At 42.5% G+C, this 25,077-nt stretch overlaps 1 protein-coding gene across 1 annotated transcript; it reads right to left on the reverse strand.

Moving 5' to 3' along the window:
- LOC308362108 (phosphoribosyl pyrophosphate synthase-associated protein 1-like) lies at positions 1-24,260 on the reverse strand (the record flags this gene model as incomplete). Its single annotated transcript, XM_080834604.1, is given in 11 exon segments — positions 1-1,598; positions 5,017-5,163; positions 5,424-5,494; positions 8,893-9,038; positions 9,626-9,681; positions 9,988-10,103; positions 10,325-10,497; positions 15,944-16,010; positions 16,181-16,233; positions 24,092-24,222; positions 24,225-24,260. Coding segments are annotated over 11 exon segments (1,155 nt in total). The 3' UTR covers positions 1-1,439.
- Positions 24,261-25,077: the final 817 nt, after the last annotated feature.

Raw genomic sequence — 25,077 nt, forward strand, 5'->3', positions numbered from 1 at the left:
AAGAGGGCAAAAAAATTACTTTATTTGACCAGGAGGAAAAGCTGGTGGTAGTGAATGTAAACATAAATCCATCTTAAGGGAATGTAACCGAAATGGCTGATGAAAGCTGGAGTTATGGAAATATGAATTATAGAAATTCCGACTCCCATGTATAGTCTGAGGAATGCGAGTTGGGCACCTTAACTCAAGTGGATCCAAGTCCATTAGCTGGTTAATGCAACACCTGTGTGGGCTGAGCTGTTAGCCAATACAAGGGGGGCGGGGCTCCATGCATGGTTTCAAGAGCACTTCTCAGCACTGAATGTTATTCAAACCAAGTATTAAAATCGCACCCTTAGAAAAGACTACAGCTGGACTCTGAGGTTCCACATCGAAAAATACTAATGGATCCCGATGAGAAAAAAGAGGAACTGTAATGTCTGTACATTAAGGTCCTCTGCAGAAATCCCCCTCACCTCAAGATTAGCTCTGTATGATTGCAAACTTGTCATAAGACACAGTCCACAGCTTAAGTGCCTCACGACCACTCGTAGTGTTGTCTGAAAGGCACTAATGTCTATGCAAACCACCAAGGAAACAAGTCAAAATAGCTTCTCCTTTACTGTTCGGTTACAGTTACTGTAAGGAAAACAGGAAACAATGACAGATGTCCAGAAAGGTAAACTGCAATAATGCAGTGGGTTTCGAATCAGAACAGTGCTATACTCTTAAGGCAGCCCATTAGCTTTTAACATAAGACTTTGGATAAACAACAGAGCAAGACCGAGTAGGTTTTTTTTATGTCATCATAACTGAATCTTTTTGTTGTTGAAAGCAAACTAAACTAAACTAAAAGGCAGGGTGACATTTAAACCTTATGATTTATAGATAAGCAGAAAAAAAGAAAAAAAATCAAGTGCAGGAACTTGCTACTTCCCAAAGAACTCCTCAGATGACAATGCATGGTTGAAGCACACTGTATTATACAGGCAGATTGAATCACATGTGGAAAAACAGTCACCTGGCATGTGATATTAGCATGTGAATGCAGTCTTTTCTGCATTTTGCTACAGAGTCAGACATAGTTGCCTATTGAACATACAACACCCCTATGGAGAACATCAACATACTAGTAGAAGGCAGAAAAGCTGGATCCTTGGTCTCACCACGTCTTGGCCATGTGTCTCTGTGTGGCGCCTCTGTACGTGTGCAACGGACTTCGAGGATACGTAGGTGTGTGTGTTTAAGAAAAGAATGCGCTGAAGTGTGTGAAAGCATTTTCTATTTGTATACGGTAAAATATAGCGTGTGTGAAAGTGTAGTGCATGTAGATTGAAAATGAGTAATGTAGAGTGTGTGTGTGTGTGCGTGTGTGTTACGACGGGTAACAGGCAGCCACTTGGTCCCTCCTTCCCCTCCAGGTCTACTGCCTCCCAGTCTCAGCGAGCGTGGCCAGGCTGTTAGTCATCCGTGGTGATGTTCCGGAACAAGTAGGCCATGGACTCTCCGTTGTGGGTGCGACGGATGGCCTCGGCCAGGATCATGCTCACGTCCACCGTCTTGATCTTTGGACACTGGAGCTTCTGCACCTCGTGAGGGACCGTGTTAGTGACCACGACCTAACAGAAAGAGAAGAAAAAGAGAGATAGAGAAAGAGAGATAGAAAGAGAAAAAGGGAGACAGAATTGAAATCAAGACATAAAATGAACTGAAAGACTAGTAAGCTCCTTTCACTCAACTCATAGAACACAAACAATGCCGTGGTTATGCGTTTATGTGCCAATGCATCTTCCTGTAGGTTGTATTACAGGAAAGGGGATGTCACCACGTCACTGAATGATATGCCAAAGAGCAAAAGAACAAAGTCATTGAAGACCGCAGGACAATAAAGCAAGCGTGTTCTGATGCAACGCACATATACACAGTGAGGAACTAGCGTTTAGGGAAGTATGATCTGACTGAGTAGTTTAGAATTCACTGTCAAGACCAGCTTTATTGTGTGGCTCAACAGTGCCCTCGTGTGGTAGCAAACGGTTTCTCCTGCCTGTAATTTGTGAACCCTGAGCAGTTTTTCAAATTCTTTCTGATTGGATTTCAGAGACCAGACTGGATAAATGACCAGACTGGATAAATGACTGGATAGAGGACTGGAAATTTGCATAATTCACAATCAGGAGAGTGTACTTTTAGATCATTTGGATTGGGATCAGGATTTGGTTATGCAATAAAATCCCATAAGGGTTCTTAGGTTTTGCAAATTAAGAAATAACAGAAATGTTTTGATGATTCTAATCCCATGGGAAACATGGCTTCATGTTTGATTTCTAAAGGTGCCATACTAGCAGGAGGAGGGAGGGAGCGAGCAGAGGAGCAGACCTGTCCTACTTCAGGTGGCACTGAAGAATGAGGGGATTAGATCATCTGATTAAGAACTTTGGACATTTAGAGGATGTGATTGGACTATTGTTTGAGGTACTCAGTGATATGCTAATTTTCTATATTGTATTGTCAATTATAATCATCATCATTATTATTATTATTATTATAAATAAATGTATTAATATCAGTGACCGTGTTCAAAATACATTAATCTCAAAGATGCTTTGTACCAGATGTAGCTACTAGGTAATTTCCATCTACAGTCCCTGGGCAGGTGAAGGAAATAATAAAAACACAGAGCAAAACCTCAGAACATCACCACTGAATACAGGCCAACTTCCTGTTCATACCCACACAGACATGCAGACACACACAATAACACACAACAACACACAACAACACAAAACAACACACAATAACACACTATAACACACAAACACGCACAATAACACACAAACACGAAGAAACATAAAACAGAATATACAAGTTCAACTTCTCAACTTATCTTTTTTCTTTCCGCTCAATTATTTAAACTATCCATGCATCTATGTGCTAACAGTAAATAAAGCATAATATTCCTTTCATCATAAATCAAATGGGTCGGAGCTACAGCATGGGTCTGTTCGGCGTAGAACTGAAGCTAAGTTAATCAATTGTCATTTTAGCACGTTAGGTTAATCGCGCTAAATGAGAGCAGGATATATCGGCTCGTCGACGGCTGATCCACATCCTAATCATGTGGTTAATGTCCACCAGGCTAAACTTATCAGCTAAATTGCGCGTGCACGTCCTACTTCAAAAGGCAGGAAAGGTCGATCACCAAAACCATGATTATCTAACGGTATAATGGTTATAAACTCAAAGAAAATGGCTGTTCTTTTCTCCACTAGCGAGCAGGAGATGAACAGGAACGCTTATGAAGAATACGAGACCATAATCATGGCAAAATTCAACACCGCCATCGCTGTGAGAGCAAGGCAAGAAGCGTTGTGTGATGACTTTTGGCTGATATCTATGTTTGAATGCGAAATGTCAAGTGTGGTTTGGGACAGAGGTCTACGTTGGCGGTTAGAAACTGCAAGATTGCAAGTTCGATTCCCCTCACTCCCTTCATCGGTGAAGTTTTACATTTACTTGCAAGTCCCTTTGAATAAAAGCGTCTGTTAACTGACTAAATGTAAATGTATTAATAACAAATGCAATAAATTGAAGCAGTGAAAATAGAGTGTGTGTATTTCTCTCTATTCTTACCATGAGTCCACCTTAATCATTTTCTACAATAATGTTATGCTATGGTGTATTAATAACACTGTCATATAATTAAGCAATATAGTACGAGTGGGAGTGGGGTAGGTAAGGGATAATCCCACGGGTGGTGTTCGGCCGTAGCCACTGAGGCCGAGTGGCGTAGGCAACAACACACGTGGGATTATCCCTTACCTACCCCACTCCCACGAGTGCTATATTGCTTTTATAAAACAATTCTACAGTCAACAAATTAACATTTCAACACAAAGTTATGGATTAAAAATTGTTTATTTCGCCATTGTTTCTCCGCAAGAAAAAATAGTTCCATTGTCCACTTCTTGGTTTGGAATTTGAAGAACTTTAAATTGGCGGTTATCATCAACGCGCTATAGAATATTTCATCGCGGAGGGATTTATTATTAGCTGTGAAAAGTCCCAGTTGGTATGTTGACGGATAATCGAACTCATGGAAAGTCTCTCGTCCAATCAGAAACAGCTAAATAACGCGATAGAACCCAATAGTTTTATAATTATGAGTGATTTGTTCTCCGCATCTCCGTCACTACAAAAATGTATCACTCGCAAAAAGTTTGACTGTGGTGTTTGAAATAAATGACTCGAGAAGGTCTTGTAAATGAATTATTCCTTGTCAGCTGAATCGGTAGCACTCATACAAGAACTCATCATGATGGAATAATGGAACTTGGCGATCGCAAAGAACTCTCTCCCTACGCTAATCAAACTATCTAATATGACTCCTTGGTCTATGGGATCCCTCCTTTTGCCGGGGGTGTGGCAAGCTTATCCAGCTAAACTTAGGTTAGCCTGCCCTGGAGCAGGTTTGTGCTAATTGATGGTGTTTTATTAAAAGTTGCTTCGCCGGACCAAAAAGAGTGGCGTTTTTTATTTTAGCCTGGAATCTGGCTCGCTAAACCGCTTAGCGAGCTACGCCGAATAGGGCCCAGAGCAAAACCAGATGTAAACATAAACAAATCAGACGTCAACACAAGAGGATTTTAACAGTGGATAGCATAATTTGTCCTGAACCACAAAGAGGATACAATAATACTGATCCATCTGAACATTTCTAAGGTCCAGGTGAACATGTCTACGGTCCATCTGAACATTTTAAGATCCAGCTGAACATTTCTAAGATCCAGCTGAACATTTCTAAGATCCAACTGAACATTTCTAAGATCCTCCTGAACATTTCTAAGATCCTCCTGAACAGTTCTAAGATACAGAGCCCTGATCTCAGTTAATTTAAATAGGCATGTATTCATTTAGAGCGATCGTCATCACTGTTCTGTGCACTGCCCATTATGAGATTCCTCTTCTGCTGTGTCACCAGGTTAACATGAGTGAACATCAGTAAGAGCTAGCTGAAGCGGTGCACATGGGAGCCCTCACCTCATCAATGGCAGACTCCTCTATGAGCCTCGGGGCGTCAGCCGACAGCAGGCCGTGCGTGGCCATGATGTAGATCTTATAGGCGCCCCTCTCCTTCAGAAGCTCAGCCACCGCCACAAAACTCTCCACGTCGTCTATGATGTCGTCCTGTGAACAAACACGGGTCATGCTGTTGATTGTACATCTCCAATCAGCTAGTTGGTTTTGCTATAGGTTTTGGTCGGACTGGCATGTATGCAAGCTAAAGGATCTTGAATGTTAATCGAATGGACAAGTGTGTAGGACAGACTGATTTAACGTGATTTCAGCATGACTATGAATGTCCTCAAACTGTCAATGTATATTTAAAAAAAAAACAGAACCGTGACGGCATTTGGCAGATAGAGGATGTAAACAACCCATCTTACGATAATGATTGCAATTCTTCCACCAACGTCTCCCACCACGGTCATGGGCGGCTTCTCCTTTGCCATCATCACTAGGACACAGGAGAGGGGGAAAGAGTCATTTCAATGGAACTCAAGAGATACAAATGTGTATGTTTTCACACAGACCACATCACAAAAACAAGGGCCGTTGAGGTCTGGTTAAATTGAATTCAAGTGAAATTGCAAAGGACCAGTGAGAATGCATTAGTCCGCTGAACTTTTGAATGAAGGGGTTTAGTACCCGGTTATGGTAGGTACTGAAGTCATGGTACTTTTTTATTTCTGGCTCAGTTAGAACAGCCACTAGTGATTGCTGTAACCGAACAGCTGGATGCTAATGATTCTAAAGCACTGGTATCAAACACAAAATAAAAACACAGCAACACAACAAGGGGAGGCCATGCAAACTGATCCAAGAACACCACCCATGAGAATGTCACGACCCATCTTAGAACTCGACTGATCCCAGAACAACACCCATGAGAAAGTCACGACCCATCTTAGAACTCCACAGTCGTCGTTCAAAAACTGCCACCGTCATGCCCCTTGTCTGGGATCAGTTCTGAGTCTTTAAATGAAGCCTCTTGCAAATGAAACCATGAGAAACATGCACAGAAAACAAAAAGTATGGCATCCATTTCAATCAGTTATGACTCCAAACGTATCTAGAGACATGAAAAGATATCAAGTGAAACAAAATGCCATGGGAAACTGGAGATTTTAATGAGTAAACTATGTGACAATTATGCTCAGGATTATGATTCAGTGAGCAGTGACTTATGAACGATCAAGTAATGTCTATCTAACATGTGCTCTGACCAATCAAATTGAAATGAACTTAATTGCAAATAAAGTTGATGGGTGTGTAAGCTACAGCAGATGTATAACGGCCCTCTCTATAGCTCTAGCTAATTCACCATTACAAACTTAGTGACACAGGAGCGGTCTGTGGACTTCACATAATAAGCATGATTAGCATAGCACCATTCTGGCAACAGCCTCAGCCACCAGCGGAACAAAATGAAGCTACAGGGAAGTAATTATCTCGGTCACTTCCTGCAACAGAACCCAGTCATAATGATGAGAGGACGGCTGCTCAATGTTCAGCAATCGCCTGAACATAGTCAGGGATTTAGAATGAAATGGGGGGGGGAGAGGGGAGACAGAGAGAGAGAGAGAGAGAGAGGGAGGTAGGGAGGGAGGGAGAGAGAGCGCTTCCAATCTTAGCCATTGAGAACAAAGACAACAGGATTAGGGGCTGTGATTCACACCTTCTATAGTGATCAAATGAATTTCCCCTTTATTTGAGTGGAGTAATGGGGACTGGGAGTCTATTTTTAGGGACAGACAGATTTGGGAAAGGGGTGAGTTTACAAAGGGGTTTCTAATGGACAGACAGATGTGGGGGGGGGGGGGGTGAGTTTACAAAGGGGTTCCTAATGGACAGACAGATGTGTGTGTGTGTGTGTGGGGTGGGGGGGGGGGGGGTTCAAAGGGGGTCAAAGGGGTTCCTAATGGCTGGAGGTTGAAAGCCCTCGGGCTGGCAGACACTGAGAAAGTTGACATGCGAGAGGTTGAAAAACTGTCGTTAGCGCGGCGGCTACATTCAACAACTAGAGTGGACACAGCGGAGCGGCCGTACTTGGGAGCTCTATTCCGGGAAACGGTGCTTGGTGCCTCCCTGGATTAGCAGCGCAGAAAACGGACCACATCACAGAACAAAACACTTTAGTTCAGACAGAGGCATTAGTGCCGGTGCAGGCACGGACACACACACACACACACACACACACACACACACACACACACACACACACACACACACACACACACACACACACACACACACACACACACACACACACACACACACACACACACACTTATAACAAGAACAGAAGTCTCTTTTATGGGCTAACTGAAAAGGGGACATCAGACTCTGGTGAGAAACCACAGGTGATGCATGTCACCACAGGGAGAAGGCTAAACCTGTGTTTTTTCCAGTCATGGTGATTAACACTTTACAAACCAAACCAGCTATCAAGCAGCAATCCATTTTTCAGAAATGTATGTGAAAGATCTAATAGCTTAACATTAACTACTGGTCACTGGCTGGAAGGTGCGGTCTGCCTCAGGGGGGCACAGCCCCTGTGGGCTTTCATATTCCGTCCCTGATGACAAACGGACCGGAAGATGGCCCGAAAGGCACCTTTTCCTCTTTAAACTTTGTTATCCCATCATTAACATAGAAATGTTCTCTCCCCAACTGTTAATTAAGTCAGCTTTTCATAAAAGGTGAACTTCACAGCTGGCACTGCTCGCTACGGAGGATACCAAAACATGACCTGGCCAGATGGCTGTATCCATGTCTACAAGGAAAAACATCTATCAAATCTGAGGAGCCAGAAGAAAAACTTTCAAACTGACACTGACAATTTTGGCCCTAACAGACACATTTTGTCAATTTTATGCGGCTTTTTGTAGAGCCACTTGTCGCCTGGATTATAAATAGGCCCTAAGGGTTTCAGAGCCAGAGAGCATATTCACCTGTAGGGACGATCACATCGTCACAACAACAAAAGGTGGAACGTATGTTAAACCTAAAACAAATACGTAATAATAATGAGTCAAACTTTAACTCATGTTAGTGGGTCATGCGTTGAAAGGCATGCAAGGCATGACTTTACCTGAACCTTGCAACATAATGTTTAACAGGGTAGAGTTGTCTAGGTCTTGGTGCCTAAGCAAAACAATAATAATGAAAGTAAATTTAGGCAAAGTAATTTGGCAAAACAAGCTCCACACGAAGTGCTTCATACACTACCATGTATTTTGCAGAATTCATTCTAGCTATAAATGGATTGACACAGGGTGATATGCCCTAGGAATTTCCTTAGGAACCTCCTGTGAGATGAAATGCCCTTCGGATGACTGGGGCTGCCCTTGATTCCCAATAAACACTTGAGTCACGTTCACCCAAGCAAGAGTAATCAGAACACGAAGTTCATGTTCTCTGCACCACAAAGAGCTTTTAATTGCCTGTAAAATGGGCCAGCATCTCAACTTTCCCCAGGGGAAGCCGAGGAGAGGCAGGGGGTTTGGGAGTGGGAGTAGGGGGGGGAAGAGCTTAGCTGTGCGTTCATGTGAACGGCAAAGCCCTGCTAAAAAAGAAAAAGACTAATAAAAAAAGGTGAACAGAGTACTTAGAGGGGCGGAAATTGGTTTAGAGACCCTGACGGCCGGTCGTGTTCACCTAGGAAACCTGCCAGCCAATCACCTTCCAGTTCAGACGATCATTGGGAGAATGATATCTTTTGAATGTGTGGGGGTCTTTGTTTGGATTTGATCTAAAGTACTGCTGTCGAAGGATTTAAAGTGTGTTACTGACTAGTCTTGTAAAGACGGTGCTGGTGAGTGCGGTGGGGAGGAGTGGGAGGAGGTGTCTTACAGGGGAGGTCCAGGCCGGGGTGCCCGCTGGAGGAGCGCACCAGAGGGGGAGACTGGCGCCCGTCGGCCATGTCAGACTCGGAGCACTGTGCCTCTCCGTGGATCACCGCTAGACCTAGACGCAGCCTCTCGGAGTAGGACTGGGCCCTGCAGACACACACACAGACACACACACACACACACACACACACACACACACCTGTTATGAACATAGATGTACAACACCACTAAATAGCAAAGTGCAAGTGGGGGGTAGATAACACATTTGTGGTTGAAGATCAGCTAGTCCCCACTAGCTAGTACCATGACTCATTCAAAGCACCTTGACAATTCTTTGTATTTTAAAAAGTGTGCAATATTATATAAAACAAATGTATTATTATTATTATTCCTCACTCAAACATAACCCCACACCAGAGGCCAAGGAAGGGGAATATTTCATATAGCATCCCCAGCATTTGCTTAATGATCAGACCCTTTTTATATATTTTTTATACAAACCATGAAAGTCCTACATCAATTACACAGCCAGACATACCCTGCCTTTAAGTGGCATTCCCGGCCTCTAGATGAATGCATACATTGTTTTCGTGTGTGTGTGTGTGTGTGTGTGCGTGTGCGCGCGCACGAGAAAGAGAGAGAGAGAGAAAGAGAGAGAGAGGCGCCCAACTTTTATATTGTTAGCATTACGTTTTGCCAAGTGAGCAGGCGATGTAATCCCAACCTTCCTTTACCTCTTTGCAGCCGATGGGGATTTGGCGACAATAATAGCATTTCTGTAATCTGGGATCTGAACAGGAAGAGAAAATGAGGGATATATTATTACTCACTGAGGCTCATTAGCTTGCACAGTGCAGTAAGCTACAATACAGCATTTATTTGGTTACTCTGCTAAACCAATCTGAACAGCGATCTGGAAATTTGGAAATTTAAACAAGCTTTTCAAGGAAAAGCGTACAAAACTTCAAATTGACCATCAACTCTTTCAACTTTTCAATCTTGTTTGTCGGCCAAAGGCCTCAGCACCAAAGGAAACAGTTCAACAGATAGCAGTGGCTCCTCGGACCTAAGGGATCGGTCTTGAACTTGTGTTTACCTCGTCTTGGATGTACTGAATCAGGAAGGGAGACGCCCGCAGGTTGTCCACAGGGAAACCGAAAAAGCCCTGGATCTCCTTCTGGTGCAGATCCATGGTGATGATGTGAGTTAAACCTGTCAGGCGGGAGGATAGAGGGGGGGGGGGGGGGATTAACACCTCGGCTGGTGAAGGTGTTGATGAGGCTGGAGGCCTGCCGCTGCTTACAGATATGTGACAACAAGCAGTCTGCACTCTCAACTCAACTCCAACACATGCAGAACCACAAGCATGGCACTGAGTGGCATCCCGACTCGACTGGTTAGTGGACAAATAGATAGGCATATGTAACTTGTACCTGCTTTGGCCAACATGGAGGCCAGCAGTTTGCAGACGATGGAGCCCCTCTTCCTCATCTTGCACTGCTTGCTGTAGGGGAAGTAGGGGATGACCCCGATGATGTTCTTCGCACATGACGTCTTCAGGGCGTAGGCCATGATCAGCAGCTCCATGATGGCGGTGTTCACATCTCTTTAGAGAGAAACAAGAGAGATGAGAGAGAGAGAGAGAGAGAGAGAGAGAGAGAATATAAGAGATTTCTTCTGAGGCCGAGCATGGAGAGTGTTAGCAACACCTCATGATAATGTCCATGTTTATTAGACAGTTGGGATTTTAAGTCTCAAATCTTTCTCTTGATGGGATAGAAATGTCAGTGACGTAACTGACCAGTCTATCCATCTTCTGTAACTATAACTTGACCCTCAATACATGACAGTTGAACGAAAAATGTTTGATCCCTCACTAAATCTAATTTAACTTATTTTTCATTGTTACGACCCTACTGATCCGGCCTGGGGCTCCATCCCTCTGTGCTACGCTGTTGCCCGTTTTGTCTCTCCTGCAGGGGTGGTGCCGAGGAGATAACTGGCCTTTCTTTATAAGAGCTGGGGTTTGCAATGGACAGCCTCTCATCTCTCATCTGCCTCACACTTTTGCACGTTTTTAAAAATGTGTGGTAATGATATTCCAAGTCATCCAGAGTGTAGTAAAGAAGACAATCTATCCCATTACACTTAAACAGAATGAATGAAATGCCACCATTAGGGCGTCACAGCTGGCTATGTTCATTCCAGCTTCGTTTTGAGCTTTCCTCCCATGTCATCTCGTATTACCACCCTGACATAGTGCCAGTCCTGGCACTCTCAAAATTCCATTAAAGCTCATTCAGAAGCAGGCAGCTGGCTACTTATGCCAAGGCATACCAGTTGAACCCTGAACCTGAGAGGCCTTTCTCAAGCCCCTTAGACCTCCATGAAAGAAGCAGCCATTGTTCCCATAAAGCACGAGCTGGCTTTTCTCCACGCTTTTAAAATGAGGCCAGCCCTTTTATAATTGACCTTTACTCAGGGTTATTACATACAGACTGGCACATTAATAGTAAATATGGGTGCTTCTGCAACTGCCTGTATAAATATGGTCATGGGGGTCCAAAGTTGAACAACCACTTCTGGGGCACATTCAGTTATGGACCAGTATGGGAATTCTAAAAACCACTAATGCCTAACGACTGCCCAATATTATGAATTCAGTACGTATTCTCTTCCATTTTTCACTCTGCAATCGTTGGCAACACACAAAAGGTAATACAAATGTCCTACTACATTTTAAAGGCAATATTACACAATTAATAGTTTTATTGTGTTACATGCGTTAGCGGTCCTTTCTTTACTAACCCCTTTCAGTCCGCCCCACAAAGACAGGTAGAATGCCACATGACCTTTCCCATTCCAGGGCCTCTGTTACTGGACACCAAGCAGTAGGTGATGGAGAGTGGTACACTCTTCATGTTACCAGCTCAGTTTACCAGGGGGAGCGAGACCAGGTCCCCTCCAGAGAAGCAGAACTCCGCTAATGTGTGCTGGGCAGAACAGCATCGCAGGCTCCCCGTAACCAGAGTGTCCTTTAGCCATGCTAGCTAAGCCATGCTAAGCTGCTGCTGTGTAAGGGACAGGGTTGCCAACTCTCACACTTTTTGCCATGAGACACATTTAAACCTCTCACACTAGCACTAAAAGAAAAAAAAATCCACTGCCTTCAATTCAGCTCATGCCATAAAATACACCTCTTTTGGTCCATCTTTGTCAATCTCGATTTTGAAAATGGCCAACTTTGTGGGGTAGAAAATGATGCAGTCCTCCTTAAGGCTCTCACCTCGTAGAGTGACAGCCATCACCTCAGAAAGGCCGTCCTCCACCACTCACTGTAACTTAAACAGTTTAAAACAGACACCTGAGATCGTTCTACCTCCAGTGCTCCAGCACTCACCAGAACTCACACAGTGTAAGACAGACACCTGAGAACCAGGCCTGAATTAATGACCAGATAAAGTGTACATCTTCGCTTTTGCCAGGCACACTGAGAGTAGGCTACTCACACAACTAAAAGAAAGTGCCACTACCAAAACGTTTGGACATACCCCAAATGCGCTTGTGTCTTAAAGACACACGAGCTCTGCAATTCAAGTAGTGAGACTTGAAAACCAAGTAATGACAGGCATGCATTTTGATCCACTTTGCTTATGAAAAAGAAAACCCAGACGCCGTGTCTGCATAGCAGTCATGATACACCAACACGCTAATTTTCCATCCCTTCATTTCAACTTTACTTCTCTCTAGTCTGACTAGGGATGCACCAATCCGATATTTGTATCGGTACCGATATTGAAGACATTTCTAGATCGGGTATCGGTGACAATTTAAAAAAAAAAATTTAAAAAAGTATTTTTTATTTTTATTTTTTTTTATGTTTATGTATATAGGTAGTGTATTATGAGTGCACGTTGCTATTAGTAGCGATTTGCATGCTAAGCGGAGATTTAGTTATGTCCTGATGTTGATTCGCTCTAATAAAGATGGGTTCATCCTGTTAAGATTTCGACCGGATGAGCTATGAATGAGATTCATGTTGCCTTGTGTAATGTCCACAATTATATGTATCGAGTAATATTAGTTGTGTAATTGTTATCGTGTAGCAATAACTCATGTTAAAGTAATTCAGTGCAGTGCTAATTAGTCCCCATTCTCATTGCAGACACTCATATGTAGGATCACATGCATCGTCATGTAATGGAAATTGATGAATGCACATTAAAGGGAGATAAAGAACACTGCTTTGGTAATCGTGGGTCTTTTAACAGACTAGAACCAGCAAATACATTAACAGGTCACCATGCTGAGCCTCTATAGAGTATACAATGTAACGTAAAAGTTGGCGCTAGCGGATATATGATTGCTAACTAATATGAACACTTGCGCTAGTTAGAACGTACATTATTTGTGATTATTTTTAGCCTATGTTATGAATTGATAGTGATGACTAGACATGATGTCAAGTAGCAAATGAGCAAAAATGCAACAAGATCTCATGTCATGCACTCCTCATTTCTCCCTCTCGCACGTGTGGTGGTCACACACATACACACAATTACCAGTTTCGCGCTGTTTTTTTATATCGGTATCGGATAGGTATCGGCCGATACTAAACCTCAGATATCGGTATCGGTATCGGAGGTGAAAAAAGTGGATCGGTGCATCCCTAAGTCTGACCTGAAGTGACTCTATGCAACAACTGACCACATGTTGTGCTTTTATGAGCTACTTTTGGTATCATCTTCAAATACATTTTGATGAAATATGGTCATGTGAAGGACAGATAAACACACCTGTTATACCCAGAACAAACCTACATAATGCTGCTTTAATTTACAGTGAGGTACACATTCATCAGTGTTTCAAGGAGCTAAGCCAGCGTCGGAAATTAACGAGGGCAAAGGGCAAAACTGCCCCTAAAAAATATAGTTTTGCCCCTAAAATTACTAGGAGAGGGGCAAAAAATGCCCCCATAATTTTGTGTAATAATAATTTGATGAACGTGTCAAACATTGTAGCCGGTCAGTTGCCATTTAATGTTTTGATTTTCGCCTTGACTCATTGTTGCGTGAAGAACCGAACGTTCTAACAAAACATATTTGGAGCGCTTCCTAATCAGACCTGTGACTGCGAGAGTGAGGAGAAACGAGGATCAGCATAGTCTCTGTCACCATCTCGATTTTTAAAAGAGTCACACTCCCAGCAACTGTCAAAAAATAAAGTTAGATTGGCCTGGGGTGGAGGATGACGACGAGAAAAACACCTGATTTTTTCCCCCAAGGCATGTCGGACTTGTAGACAACGAGTTGCCCAAGTCGTTGTAAATCCAGCACAGGCAAACTCTTCTGCTGACTTCATCAAATGGAGCGAAAACATACAGAAATACATGGCCTTTCGTCACCAGGCGCCAAGCATCACGCCATCGCCTATGGTGAATGATAACTGGTAATAATACTTTTAGAAATGATTTAGTTCGGTTAAGCTAGTTTAATGTTAGTTAGCTAACGTTAGCTATCTTTGATAGTGCGTTTCAGCGTTAACTACAAAGGCTTGCTTGCAAGCTAGCTTACTAGTCTTAACTGTATTTCCTGTAGGCCTACTATGGTAGGTACAACATGATTAAAGGTAACACAAAAATCCATAAATATAATAAAAGAAATGTTAATAGTTAATTGTTAATAGTTGAATAATGAAATGTAGTAATAACAACTCATAACCACAAAGAAATAAGAATAAACGTGAATATGATTGTCTAATTTAGGTTGTCAGTTTGGTTTTTGTTCAAAAAAAGAAAACACTTTGAATTTGTAGACTAAAGCCTAATAGTCTTATTATTGCCATTTGATGACAATTGTTCATATACTTTAAAGTAACACTATGCAACAATTTGACACTTTTTGAGGTATGGTTCTATAGGCAACTGGTTTTGGTACCATTCTCTAATTAATTTTGATCGCATATGGTCATGTGAAGGACAGATCAAGACCTGTGTCTTTCCCACTAGCCATCCAAGATATGCCCTATTCTGTGTAACGGGCTGGAACACCCTGCAAAAATGGAAAAAAAGCTTGCACATGCATGACGCCAGGTATACTGCAAAAAGACACCAGTTAGTGTGTTGGCAAGCTTCTATTAGTGTCAGCTGGGCTGTTGGTGGTGTTTGCAAGGTTTTTGCATGCCTTTTAGGTTGTTAGCGTACTAGTTTTGGAACAGAATTCCGTATAGCTGCTTTAAGCCTAAATAAGTGTGTTTATTATTTTGAACAAAGGTTAAACGTTTTTCACAAGTTTCTAAAAGTGCCCCCAATTTTTTGTGAAATGCCCCTGGATTTCAGTAAGTGGGGGCAAAAATTGCCCCCTAAAAAATATGTAAATTTCCCACCCTGAGCTAAGCATACAACTTAAATTGGGACATTTGCTCTGCATTTGACAGTCTAGGCAGGTGCTGCTAGGGTCAGTATAGGTTGCTTTTCCACTCTGTCGTGCGAGCAAGGTCACACCTAACAGCCAGGCACCAAGCTTTCATTTGTTCTTCACAGGAGTATGCTCTTAAAGTGCATAGCTTCACTCTCCTTGCCATGATTATCAAGGTAGCACTGAGCCCACACGTGAAACGACAGATCTTGACAACTCAAACCGACAACTCTCATTACAAATAACATAGACTAAGGAATGACAAAATAATGACAAAATTATTTCTCCCCAAGAAACTGCAAACATAACTGGCTCAAGCCTTTCCTGTTTTCGGTCTTGACTTTCTGTGTAGCTTCAGTTCAGCTGATAGCTGGCAGAGACTGTGCCCCGCCTGAGTTCTGGGTCAGTAAAATGTGTTACAGAGTGGCGAAAGTGGCACAGCAGATTTTTAGGTTAGACATGCTGCAGTTGGGCTTCAGTGGTGGGCTGACCTGGCAGACCAGACAGCCTGGCATGAATCGACTCAGGCGCGATGACACTGCAGCATTCCACAGTGGCTTCATTTCCATAAACAGACAAAATGCCTGGCCCTGATGTAGGTCACCACGGCAACACAGGCCGCCGAGAGCTCCTTACCTGGGTATGGTCTGGATGATGAAGATGTCCTGCCCGCGCACAGACTCCTTCACATCTACTCTTGTTTCTATCAGAGAAGGGGGAAAATAAACAAAAACAGAATTTAAATCAACAGGTGGTTGAAACTGTTCTGAATACATTATGCTTGAAGGGAATTGAACATTGAATCTACAGTGTGTAATAACTGACATGAGTGCATTAAGCACCATGGTGGGATGATGCTGATTGGCCACGTACCTTTGTTGGACGCCTGATAGACCACAGACTTTCCCAAGTCAACACCAAGACGCCTGTTGGGAGAGACGCAGGCACGTGAGGGTACTATATGTTTGCACAATCACAACCCACAAGACAAAGGCACTTTACCTACAACCCACACACACTCAGGTGAGCAGAATAAGCTCTTGACCAACCGATTCCAGAGATTCCACAGTGAAGAACAAATACAAACTGGATAAAGAGACAAAACAGATAGCTGTTTATGGTTGAATTCACTCCCACCTCTGCCTTAAGCAAATAGATAACACCAAAGACAAGGTTATGCATTTCCTTAAGACAGCTGACAAGCACTACAGTTTGTTACAAGGGCAAGACATGAAGTCGATCTTTTAACACACTACCAGAGGACAGGAGGAAAAATTAAAAAGGGACCCAATGACACAAACAAGGGTTACCGTTACAGTCCCTAGGAGACCTAATGTGTTGACTAAAGATGTCCATGATAACAGCCTCTCTCGTAAAAAAGGACACAGAAGGTTAAAGAGCATAAACCTGTCAAATAGTGACGACGAAAAGTGGTGCCCCTTGCTACAAAGAGCCATCAGCCCTCAAGCTGGCCAGTGTGTTCAGACCGTCTCTAGTGGACCCAGCACCAATGTTCCCTCTAAGCTGCAAGCGCGGCCGCGCTTCTTTTTTTTTTTTCAGACCGCGCATATTTTTCAGACCGCATAAGCGATTTTTTGTCTGACAACGAAGCCGGGTGTAAGTTAGAATGTTTACAAACCAAATATCCTTTAGGCTACTCTTGGCGGGCCCTGCTCCAGCAGTTAAAGGCTACCAGAAAAGAAAGGCAGAGCAGGTGCCCAGGAAACAGGTCTGCCTAACGTTTAAACATGAGTGGCTAGATGAAATAGTCCAAACTGACACAGGTAGGATGAAACTTTCAGACATATTTACATATGAAGAAAGGAGTGGCGTGATCTGCAAATTCTGACAGAAGCATTAGCGAAAAGAGAGATCGCTCGTGGGAAAACTTGCTCTACACACAAGTGACATTATTCTGTTTGTCCGTAAAGTTTGTGAGCACTTGGATGCCTGCTTCCCTGAAAATTAGTTCAAAGAGTGGGCTGTCTTTGAGCCGGACACGTTGGACCGTGCAGTTGGTGAATTTGATCATGGGCTCTAATGACGTGACCAATCTGGCGAAGAAGTTTAAAGTGTTTCTGGAGGAAGCAGACGATGCGGTCCCGGCGCGCATTTGTCAACAATACAACGAATTCAAGTTCATGGTTAATGAAAAAAAAGGAAAAAAGGAAAATCGGACTGCTCAAGTCATTGTAACCTGGTCGCTGAAAAGTAAAGCATTTTCCACATCTGGTAGGCCTCCAACTTCTTGACATTTGTGACACATTTCAAGCATCTAGTGCCGACTGTGAATGCGGTTTCAGTCTAACAAATGCCATTAAGACAAATCGCTCCACCGCCTTGAAGTTTTCCATTTGGACCAACTTATGATAATTAAATCAAGGCAAAAAGAGGGTCCTATAGACCTTGACAAAGTCTACAACTGCTGGAAAGGGGACAGGCGAGAGAAGATTTGAGGTAGAAATTTCCAATATTTTCAATTAGACATAAGACTTATATACATCAAAGTGATCTTGATTGAGGCAACAACATTTTGACATACAGTAATGGACAAAAATGTTGGCACCCCTGCACTTCTGTCAGATAATGCACCACTACTCCCAGAAAAGTGTTGCAATTACAAATGTTTTTGTATTCACAAAAGAAGAGTGGTCCGAAATTCCAGTAGAGAGGTGTAAGACACCTCATTAATGGTTACAGGAAGCAATTGATTTCAGATACAGTGGGGAAAATAAGTATTTGAACCCCTGCCGACTTCGCAAGTTTGGCCACTTGCAAAGAAATGTGTGATCTAGAATGTTAATGGTAGGTGTATTTTAACAGTGAGAAACAGAATATCAACAAAAAAATCCAGAAAACTGCATTTTATAAGATCTATGACTTTATTTGCATTTGATGCAAAAAATAAGTATTTGAACCCCCAAGCAAACAGCAAGAATTCTGGCTCCCGATGGCCAGTTATGTGCCCAAAAAGCACACAGATTAGTCCTCATTAGGTCTAACAAGGTATACCTGATCTCAACTGGTGACCTGTATAAAAGAAACCTGTCCAAAGAATCATACTTCACACCTTCAACCTCACCACCATGGGCAAGACCAAAGAGCTGTCCAAGGACGTCAGAGATAAGATTGTAGACCTGCACAAGGCTGGAATGGGCTATAAAACCACCGGCAAGCAGCTTGGTGAGAAGCAGATAACTATTGGTGCGATTATTCATAAATGGAAGCAACACCAAACAACTGTCACCCGCTCTAGGTCTGGGGGTCCATGCAAGATATCCCCTCATGCGGAATCAGTGATCATTCGAAAGGTGCAGAATAACCCCAGAACTACACAGGGGGAGCTTGTGAATGATCTCAAGGCAGCTGGGACCAGAGTCACTAAGAAAACCATTGGCAACACACCACGGCGTAATTTTTTGAAGTACTGCAGCACTCGCAAGGTCCCGCTGCTCAAGGAAGCGCATGTACAGGGCCATCTGAAGTTTACCATTGCACACTTGAATGATTCTAGGGAGGATTGGGAGACAGAATGTGGTCAGATGATACCAAAATCAAGCTCTTTGGCATCAACTCGACTTGCCGTGTTTGACAGGGGGGGGAATGCTGAATATGACCCCAAGAGTACATCATACCCACCATCAAGCATGGAGGTGAAAACATTATGCTTTGGGGCTGTTTCTCTGCCAAGGGTACAGGACGACTCCACCGCATCAAGGGGACTATGGATGGGGCCATGTAACATGGAATATTGGGCTTGAACCTCATTCCCTCATTCACTCCCATTGAAAACACAACCTTAAAGATTTGGAGAGGATCTGGAAAGAGGAGTGGACCAAAATCCCTCCTGAGATGTTTGTAAACCTGGTGACCAACTACAAGAAACGTCTGACGTCTGTGCTTGCCAATAAGGGTTATTCCACCAAGTACTAAGTCATTTTTGTCAGTCAGTTTTGGGGGTTCAAATACTTATTTTTTGCATCAAATGCAAATAAAGTCATAAATATTATAAAATGCTTTTTTCTGGATTTTTTTGTTGATATTCTGTTTCTCACTGTTAATATACACCTACCATTACAATTATAGATTACACATTTCTTTGCAAGTGGCCAAACTTGTGAAATCGCAAGGGGTTCAAATACTTATTTTCCCCACTGTATTTGTATTTCTTTATTTTTAAGGGTGTTCTACCCATTATAAAGTTGAGGGTGCCAATCATTTTGTCCGGCCCCTTTTTGAGTTTTATGTGGAATAAAGTCAGATTTGGCATTATTTGTCAGATTTTTTGTGTTTTTCCAATGCAAACTAAGTAAATAAACATGTGAATACAAAAGCATTTGTAATTGCAACACTTTTCTGAGAGTATTGGTGCATTATCTGACAGAAGTGCAGGGGTGCCAACATTTTTGTCCATGACTGTATGTTTAGTCAATGAATCATGTAGGTTAATTCTGTTTTAATAGATGTTTGCAGTTGTTTCATGTTATTATAATGATTGTGTTTCTCTTTCGGTTAACCTGTTTTTCAGATGCTGTTCTTCAGAGAGATGTGTCTTCCATAGGCCTGCAGTAGAGATGCGCGGTTGGCGGTTGCACCCGCGGACTCCGCGGTTAAACCGCGGATCGGGCGGGTGACGTGACAAAAAATTATATTTTAATTAAATTCGGGCGGGTGGCGGTTTACCCAACGAAATTCAAAATATATACACATTGTTAAATGTCGTTACCTACATCCAAGCACATTTTCAAATAATCAAATTTTCATCAGGCAGTAAATTGGCCTTGTTCCGTGTATGCATACAAAGCAAACAAAGGAAGCTGAAGCAAAAAAGTTTAAATTAAGTGACGATCCCCATCATGTCGCGTCTCTTTGCAACGCCGCAAACCTGCAAGCTATGAGTCAGCTGTCAGTATTGGAAGAAGCCTTAACGTGTCGTAGATGAAACTGCCTGGGTTATTTTGTTTCGTTAGGCTATTAGTTATATTTTAAAACAGCCAGTCATTGTAGCCTACCACTCGTGGAATAATGAAATTCAAAGAGATGATGGAGTGATTTGACTCAGAAGGGACATTGGGCATTGGCAGCGCGAGATGAACAAGTTAAACTTCTAGCTCAGTAACATCACCAGCTAAGAAAGAAGGTAAGAAAAATAGTCGGAAAACTTTGATTTGCAAGGCAAGCAGGCAAGTGTTGGGGTTGTTACAGTATAAAGCCTACAATGCGGTGAAATTTCGGAATTAATAGACTCAGCGTTTCCTTCTAAACTAAAAACAGTAGGCTATATTACCATATTAAAATGGTGTACCAAATTGCGTTTTATTACAATGATAAAAAAGTGTAGGCCTACTAGCCTATGGTAAGGTCAGGTTTGCCGATGTGCTTGGCTATTTTAAAGTTTCTCCCTGTGCATTGATCGGAGACAGACGTCACTTCACTGATAATATTCCGGGGATAGGCTACAACATAGCCAATAGGCTTTCATACTAGGGGCTTTATCCTTTAAATATCATTGCGGCATTGGATCAGTCTCCTTTCAAGAACAGGCAAGAACTTTCTAGCCTCGCGTCACAGCGCCTATACCTAAAAACAACAGGCGGATGGCGGGCGGGTGCGGTTTTGAAAATTGGTCAAAAAAATTGGTGCGGATGGATAGCGGACGGATCATGCGTTTTGTGATGCGGTTGCGGATGAAATAATAGCCCATCCGCGCATCTCTAGCCTGCAGACAAGATGAGCCACATAGCCAGATAGGCCTCTCTCCCTCAATGAAATTCAAATGACATGTTTTGTAGCCTATTTTGTTGCAAACCACTCCAGTTAATAAATTGTTTGTATATGCTACCTTTAGTAAAAATTGAGAAATGACTAAACACCTTGGATACTTTTATTTTGTGCGTGTAATATATAAGGGTGTGCAAAAAAATCGATTCACATTCGTATTGCGATTCAAGTGCTCCCGATTCAGAATCGATTCATAGAATTCCAAAAATCGATTAATATTTAAAAAAAAGAAAAAGAAAATCTTTTTTTTTTTTTTTTTTTTTAAGATTAACGTTCTTTTGGCTTCGCAAACTGTGTAGTAGGCTAACGTTACGGTTTGAGTGATGGTGAGCGCGAAACGGCGAAATGGATGATAAAAAGCTTCTGAATAGAAAGTTTACCTTTAATAGTTGTGTTGTGCAAAAGAGGCAAGCGTCACTGTTGTCTGAAAATGTCAACAGGCAGCTGGCTGAAAGCACAGAAGTAGTAGGCTTACCTTTTATTGGTAACCTTACTGTTACGGTTCATTGTTTTTGAAATAAGAGGCCTGACTTCTATGTTCACAGCAAACTTGAAAAAAGAAAATATTAAGCCATGGTTTAACTGCACTATAGGCTGAGTCTGTGCACTTTATAATTTTATTTTGTACCGCCCTGTTTGGCAATGTTATTTTTCAATGAAATAAAACATTGGATAAAGCAAGCCAATCCACTTTTCCATGATAAGAGCATTAAAATAAAATTTGCAATTAATTCATTTGCGATTAATCGCGATTCATTTTGAGTTAACTATGACAAAAATGCGATTAATCGCGATTTAATATTTGAATCGTTTGACAGCATTAACATTAACATACTGTGAATCAATTTTTTTTAATCGAGAATCGTTTTTGAATCGAAAATCGATTTTGAATCGAGTCGTGAGCCTAAAAGTCGGTATCGAGTCGTGACATTTTCTGAATCGTGCACCCCTAGTAATATATATATATATATATATATATATCATTATCAGTCATAACCAGTGAACCAGTCATAACCTCCCTAAACCTTATTGACATTCAACCAAAGATCCTTTAAGTTCAACTAAACTGACTGGTAAACACCATCATTAAAATGTTCCCAAAATCCAGCAGCCATTATAAAGGATATTGAATAAATATCAACCTTGTGGACATATTGATGCATTTGCTGTCGTCTCTTTGAATCCCCTATGGCTTACGCAGGCTCGTGGTCATTTTCGGCAGGTCGCGTGGTTGTAAACTGCTCACAATGCTGAAATGTGCGCTTAGATTAAAAAAAAAATAGAGGGACATTGCCCAGAACCACAGGGCACTGCAGCGCACTTGCCCCTATGGGGTTTGGGCGGATCAGCTATGGGGGACGTCTGTGACTGCAGGCCCTAAAAGTAATAGAAAAAGAGACTGACAAGGGTTTGGCTTTGGGAGCCGTTATATGCACTGTTGAACTGGACTAATATTGTTTTTATGCAGTAGTATGTTGGCGACAGGCCAAGTCAGTCAATTTAACCTAGAAAGAAAATCAACATCCTGAATGCCTAGAGGGAAAATGTAAAATGAGTTGAATTCACAAAAGAACAGCGCAGGCTATTTTGGGGCCACCCGTAATCAAGCTGGCGAGAGACAGAAGAAACCAGGTGAGCCCATGCACATGGCTTACTGGTGATTGCTTTAATAACAGGGTAGGGTTCCACATCCCCTCATCCATCTTCTGAGGACAGGAGAGGACAGGAGAGGACAGCTGGCTGTGTGACAAGACAGTTAGAAGACCACTGCCCAATATTACCCAGAGGCAACTGCTCTTTCAGAGCCCCCTCAGTATTTATGTGTCTGTTTGTTTGTTTGTTTGTTTGTTTGTGTCTGTCTGTCTATTTTCTCTCTCTCTCTGTCTGTACTTTCTCTCTCTGTACTCTGTGTGAGTGTGTGTGTGTGTGTGTGTGTGTGTGTGTGTGTGTGTGTGTGTGTGTGTGTGTGTGTGTGTCTCATCTTGAAATGCTTTTCCGACAGACACAAGTCAGTGGCTGGCAGCCATTACCCAATACGGCTTGATGGCCATCCCACCCTGCCCATCGCAGTGACACATCTGTTCAAGGTCTCCCTTTGATCCCAATCATTTGGAGGAACAACCCATCCGAAGCACTGAACTCAGATCAGCTTTTCTTGGGAGCAGGTCCAGTCTAATGAGTTGTTGCTTGTGAGCCTTTCATCTTAACTCATGTTTCCAGGCCAGCACCTTGCTTGCATCATTAATAACTGTTGTCGACAGACAGGCCATCCAGATCCGAGAGTTCCTAGCAAAGGAAGTTCCTCTCGCCATGATGGGTCTCTAGAGGAAGGAGGCTCAAAAAGCCTCTGATATATTCTGCACACTGGTTGTTGCCTCAGTAACAATCAACAGAATGGTTTTAAGGAATTAGGAAATAGTTTTTCAAATTATAATTAGTTTTATTTCTTCAGTGTGACCTGCTCTTTGAAGAGCATGTCTAAAAGCAAAAAAAAAACACTTGTGTCAAGTGAGACTGCCATTTCACCACAAACCGGCTATTTTTGCTTTTCCAACGCTTTATAAGGCAGCCTGCTGTTAAGGTCTGTCTCATCCACAAACACAACACACACCTCAAACCATACGGAGTGTGTGCTAGCTAGCCCTACTGCCCCTGGGAGTGACAGTCAGTTGTTCTATCAGATCATGTAGTAACCAGCCACCTCACTAACTGATAGAATGTGTCACTACGGTTTTATGCTGAGGGGTGAGGGGCCACTGAAAAAGACAAAATGCCAAGCTGGCTGACGAGCATTGGGGAGAGAGACACAGCAAATAAACAGGCGCAGGTTACACGCATAGTTCTTAAAAACATACCCATCAGAGATTCCAAGGGATGAGATTATCAAAACCTTCACAAAAACATACAAAAATCTACCAAATTTTACCTCTTAAACACAACCTTTGCAGAAGGCTACATGGGGGGGGGGGGGGGGGGGGGGGGGGGGGAACGTTAACCACTTACTCTGTGATCTTCTTGGAGAGCTCTATGCATGCTGTGGTGGAGTTGGCAGAGAAGACACGATAGCCACTTTTCCCGACATTCATTCTTGAATGATAACCATAGGACTGCTCCAATGTTTTGGAATGAGAGAGAGAAGAGACTTGTGAGGTCCAAGACGAGTTTTGGGCATTTTTTCAACTGTTAGCTAACAAACGTTTCTCCGCAAGACAACATATTTACAGTGGTATAAAGAAGGCAAGCACATACAATATTATAGTTTGCAATCAATTAACAAACCTGCAATGGCACTGGTGGTAAAGTTAGCCTTCGATGTAGGCTATTCCTTAGTATTGGTGCTACAGGCTAAGTTACACAGACAAAATTTCAACGACCAATGCCGCCGTGGTTTATAGCTACAGCTAACTGGAACTTCAGGGATGTCCTTTTTCCTCTGTCGCTACCCCAGCAAAAAAAAACTTGACCTACAACTGGACCACCAACAACGCTGGCCCGTAGATAGGTAACTGAATACAGCAACTCTGCATTAAAACCACCTTGGCACACTGTTCCTTGAAAAAAATCGTGTAGCCTACCAAGCTGCTGGCCTGAATGTGCTTCTTCAAATACGTCGTCTCACTAACTACGCATACAAGGCAAACAAATTCGAAAGCACCCAACCACCTATGGGTGTGTTAGGCGACTACTATCAACTTTGGTTAGAGAGCCAGTCATCGATCGCTTTCCAGAACGATGGGTTTGTCTACCATGCCATAAACAAGAAAAAAAACAGAGAAACGTTTGTACTTCGCTCCTTAGGCGTATTACACAAGAGTCGATTCAATGTTTCTAAATGTTGCCCTTTCACATCCTTTACATGTTGTATTTAACCGCGGAATCGGATGAAGAATAACAAAAAAATAAAGCTTCACTTGCACCACTGTAAACTTTGTTGCAATGCGGTCAGAATAAAAAAATCCCACAATTGTTTTCATTGGTTAAATCGAGTA

Source organism: Sprattus sprattus, assembly GCF_963457725.1.
Source record: "Sprattus sprattus genome assembly, chromosome: 1".
NCBI lineage: Eukaryota > Metazoa > Chordata > Actinopteri > Clupeiformes > Clupeidae > Sprattus > Sprattus sprattus.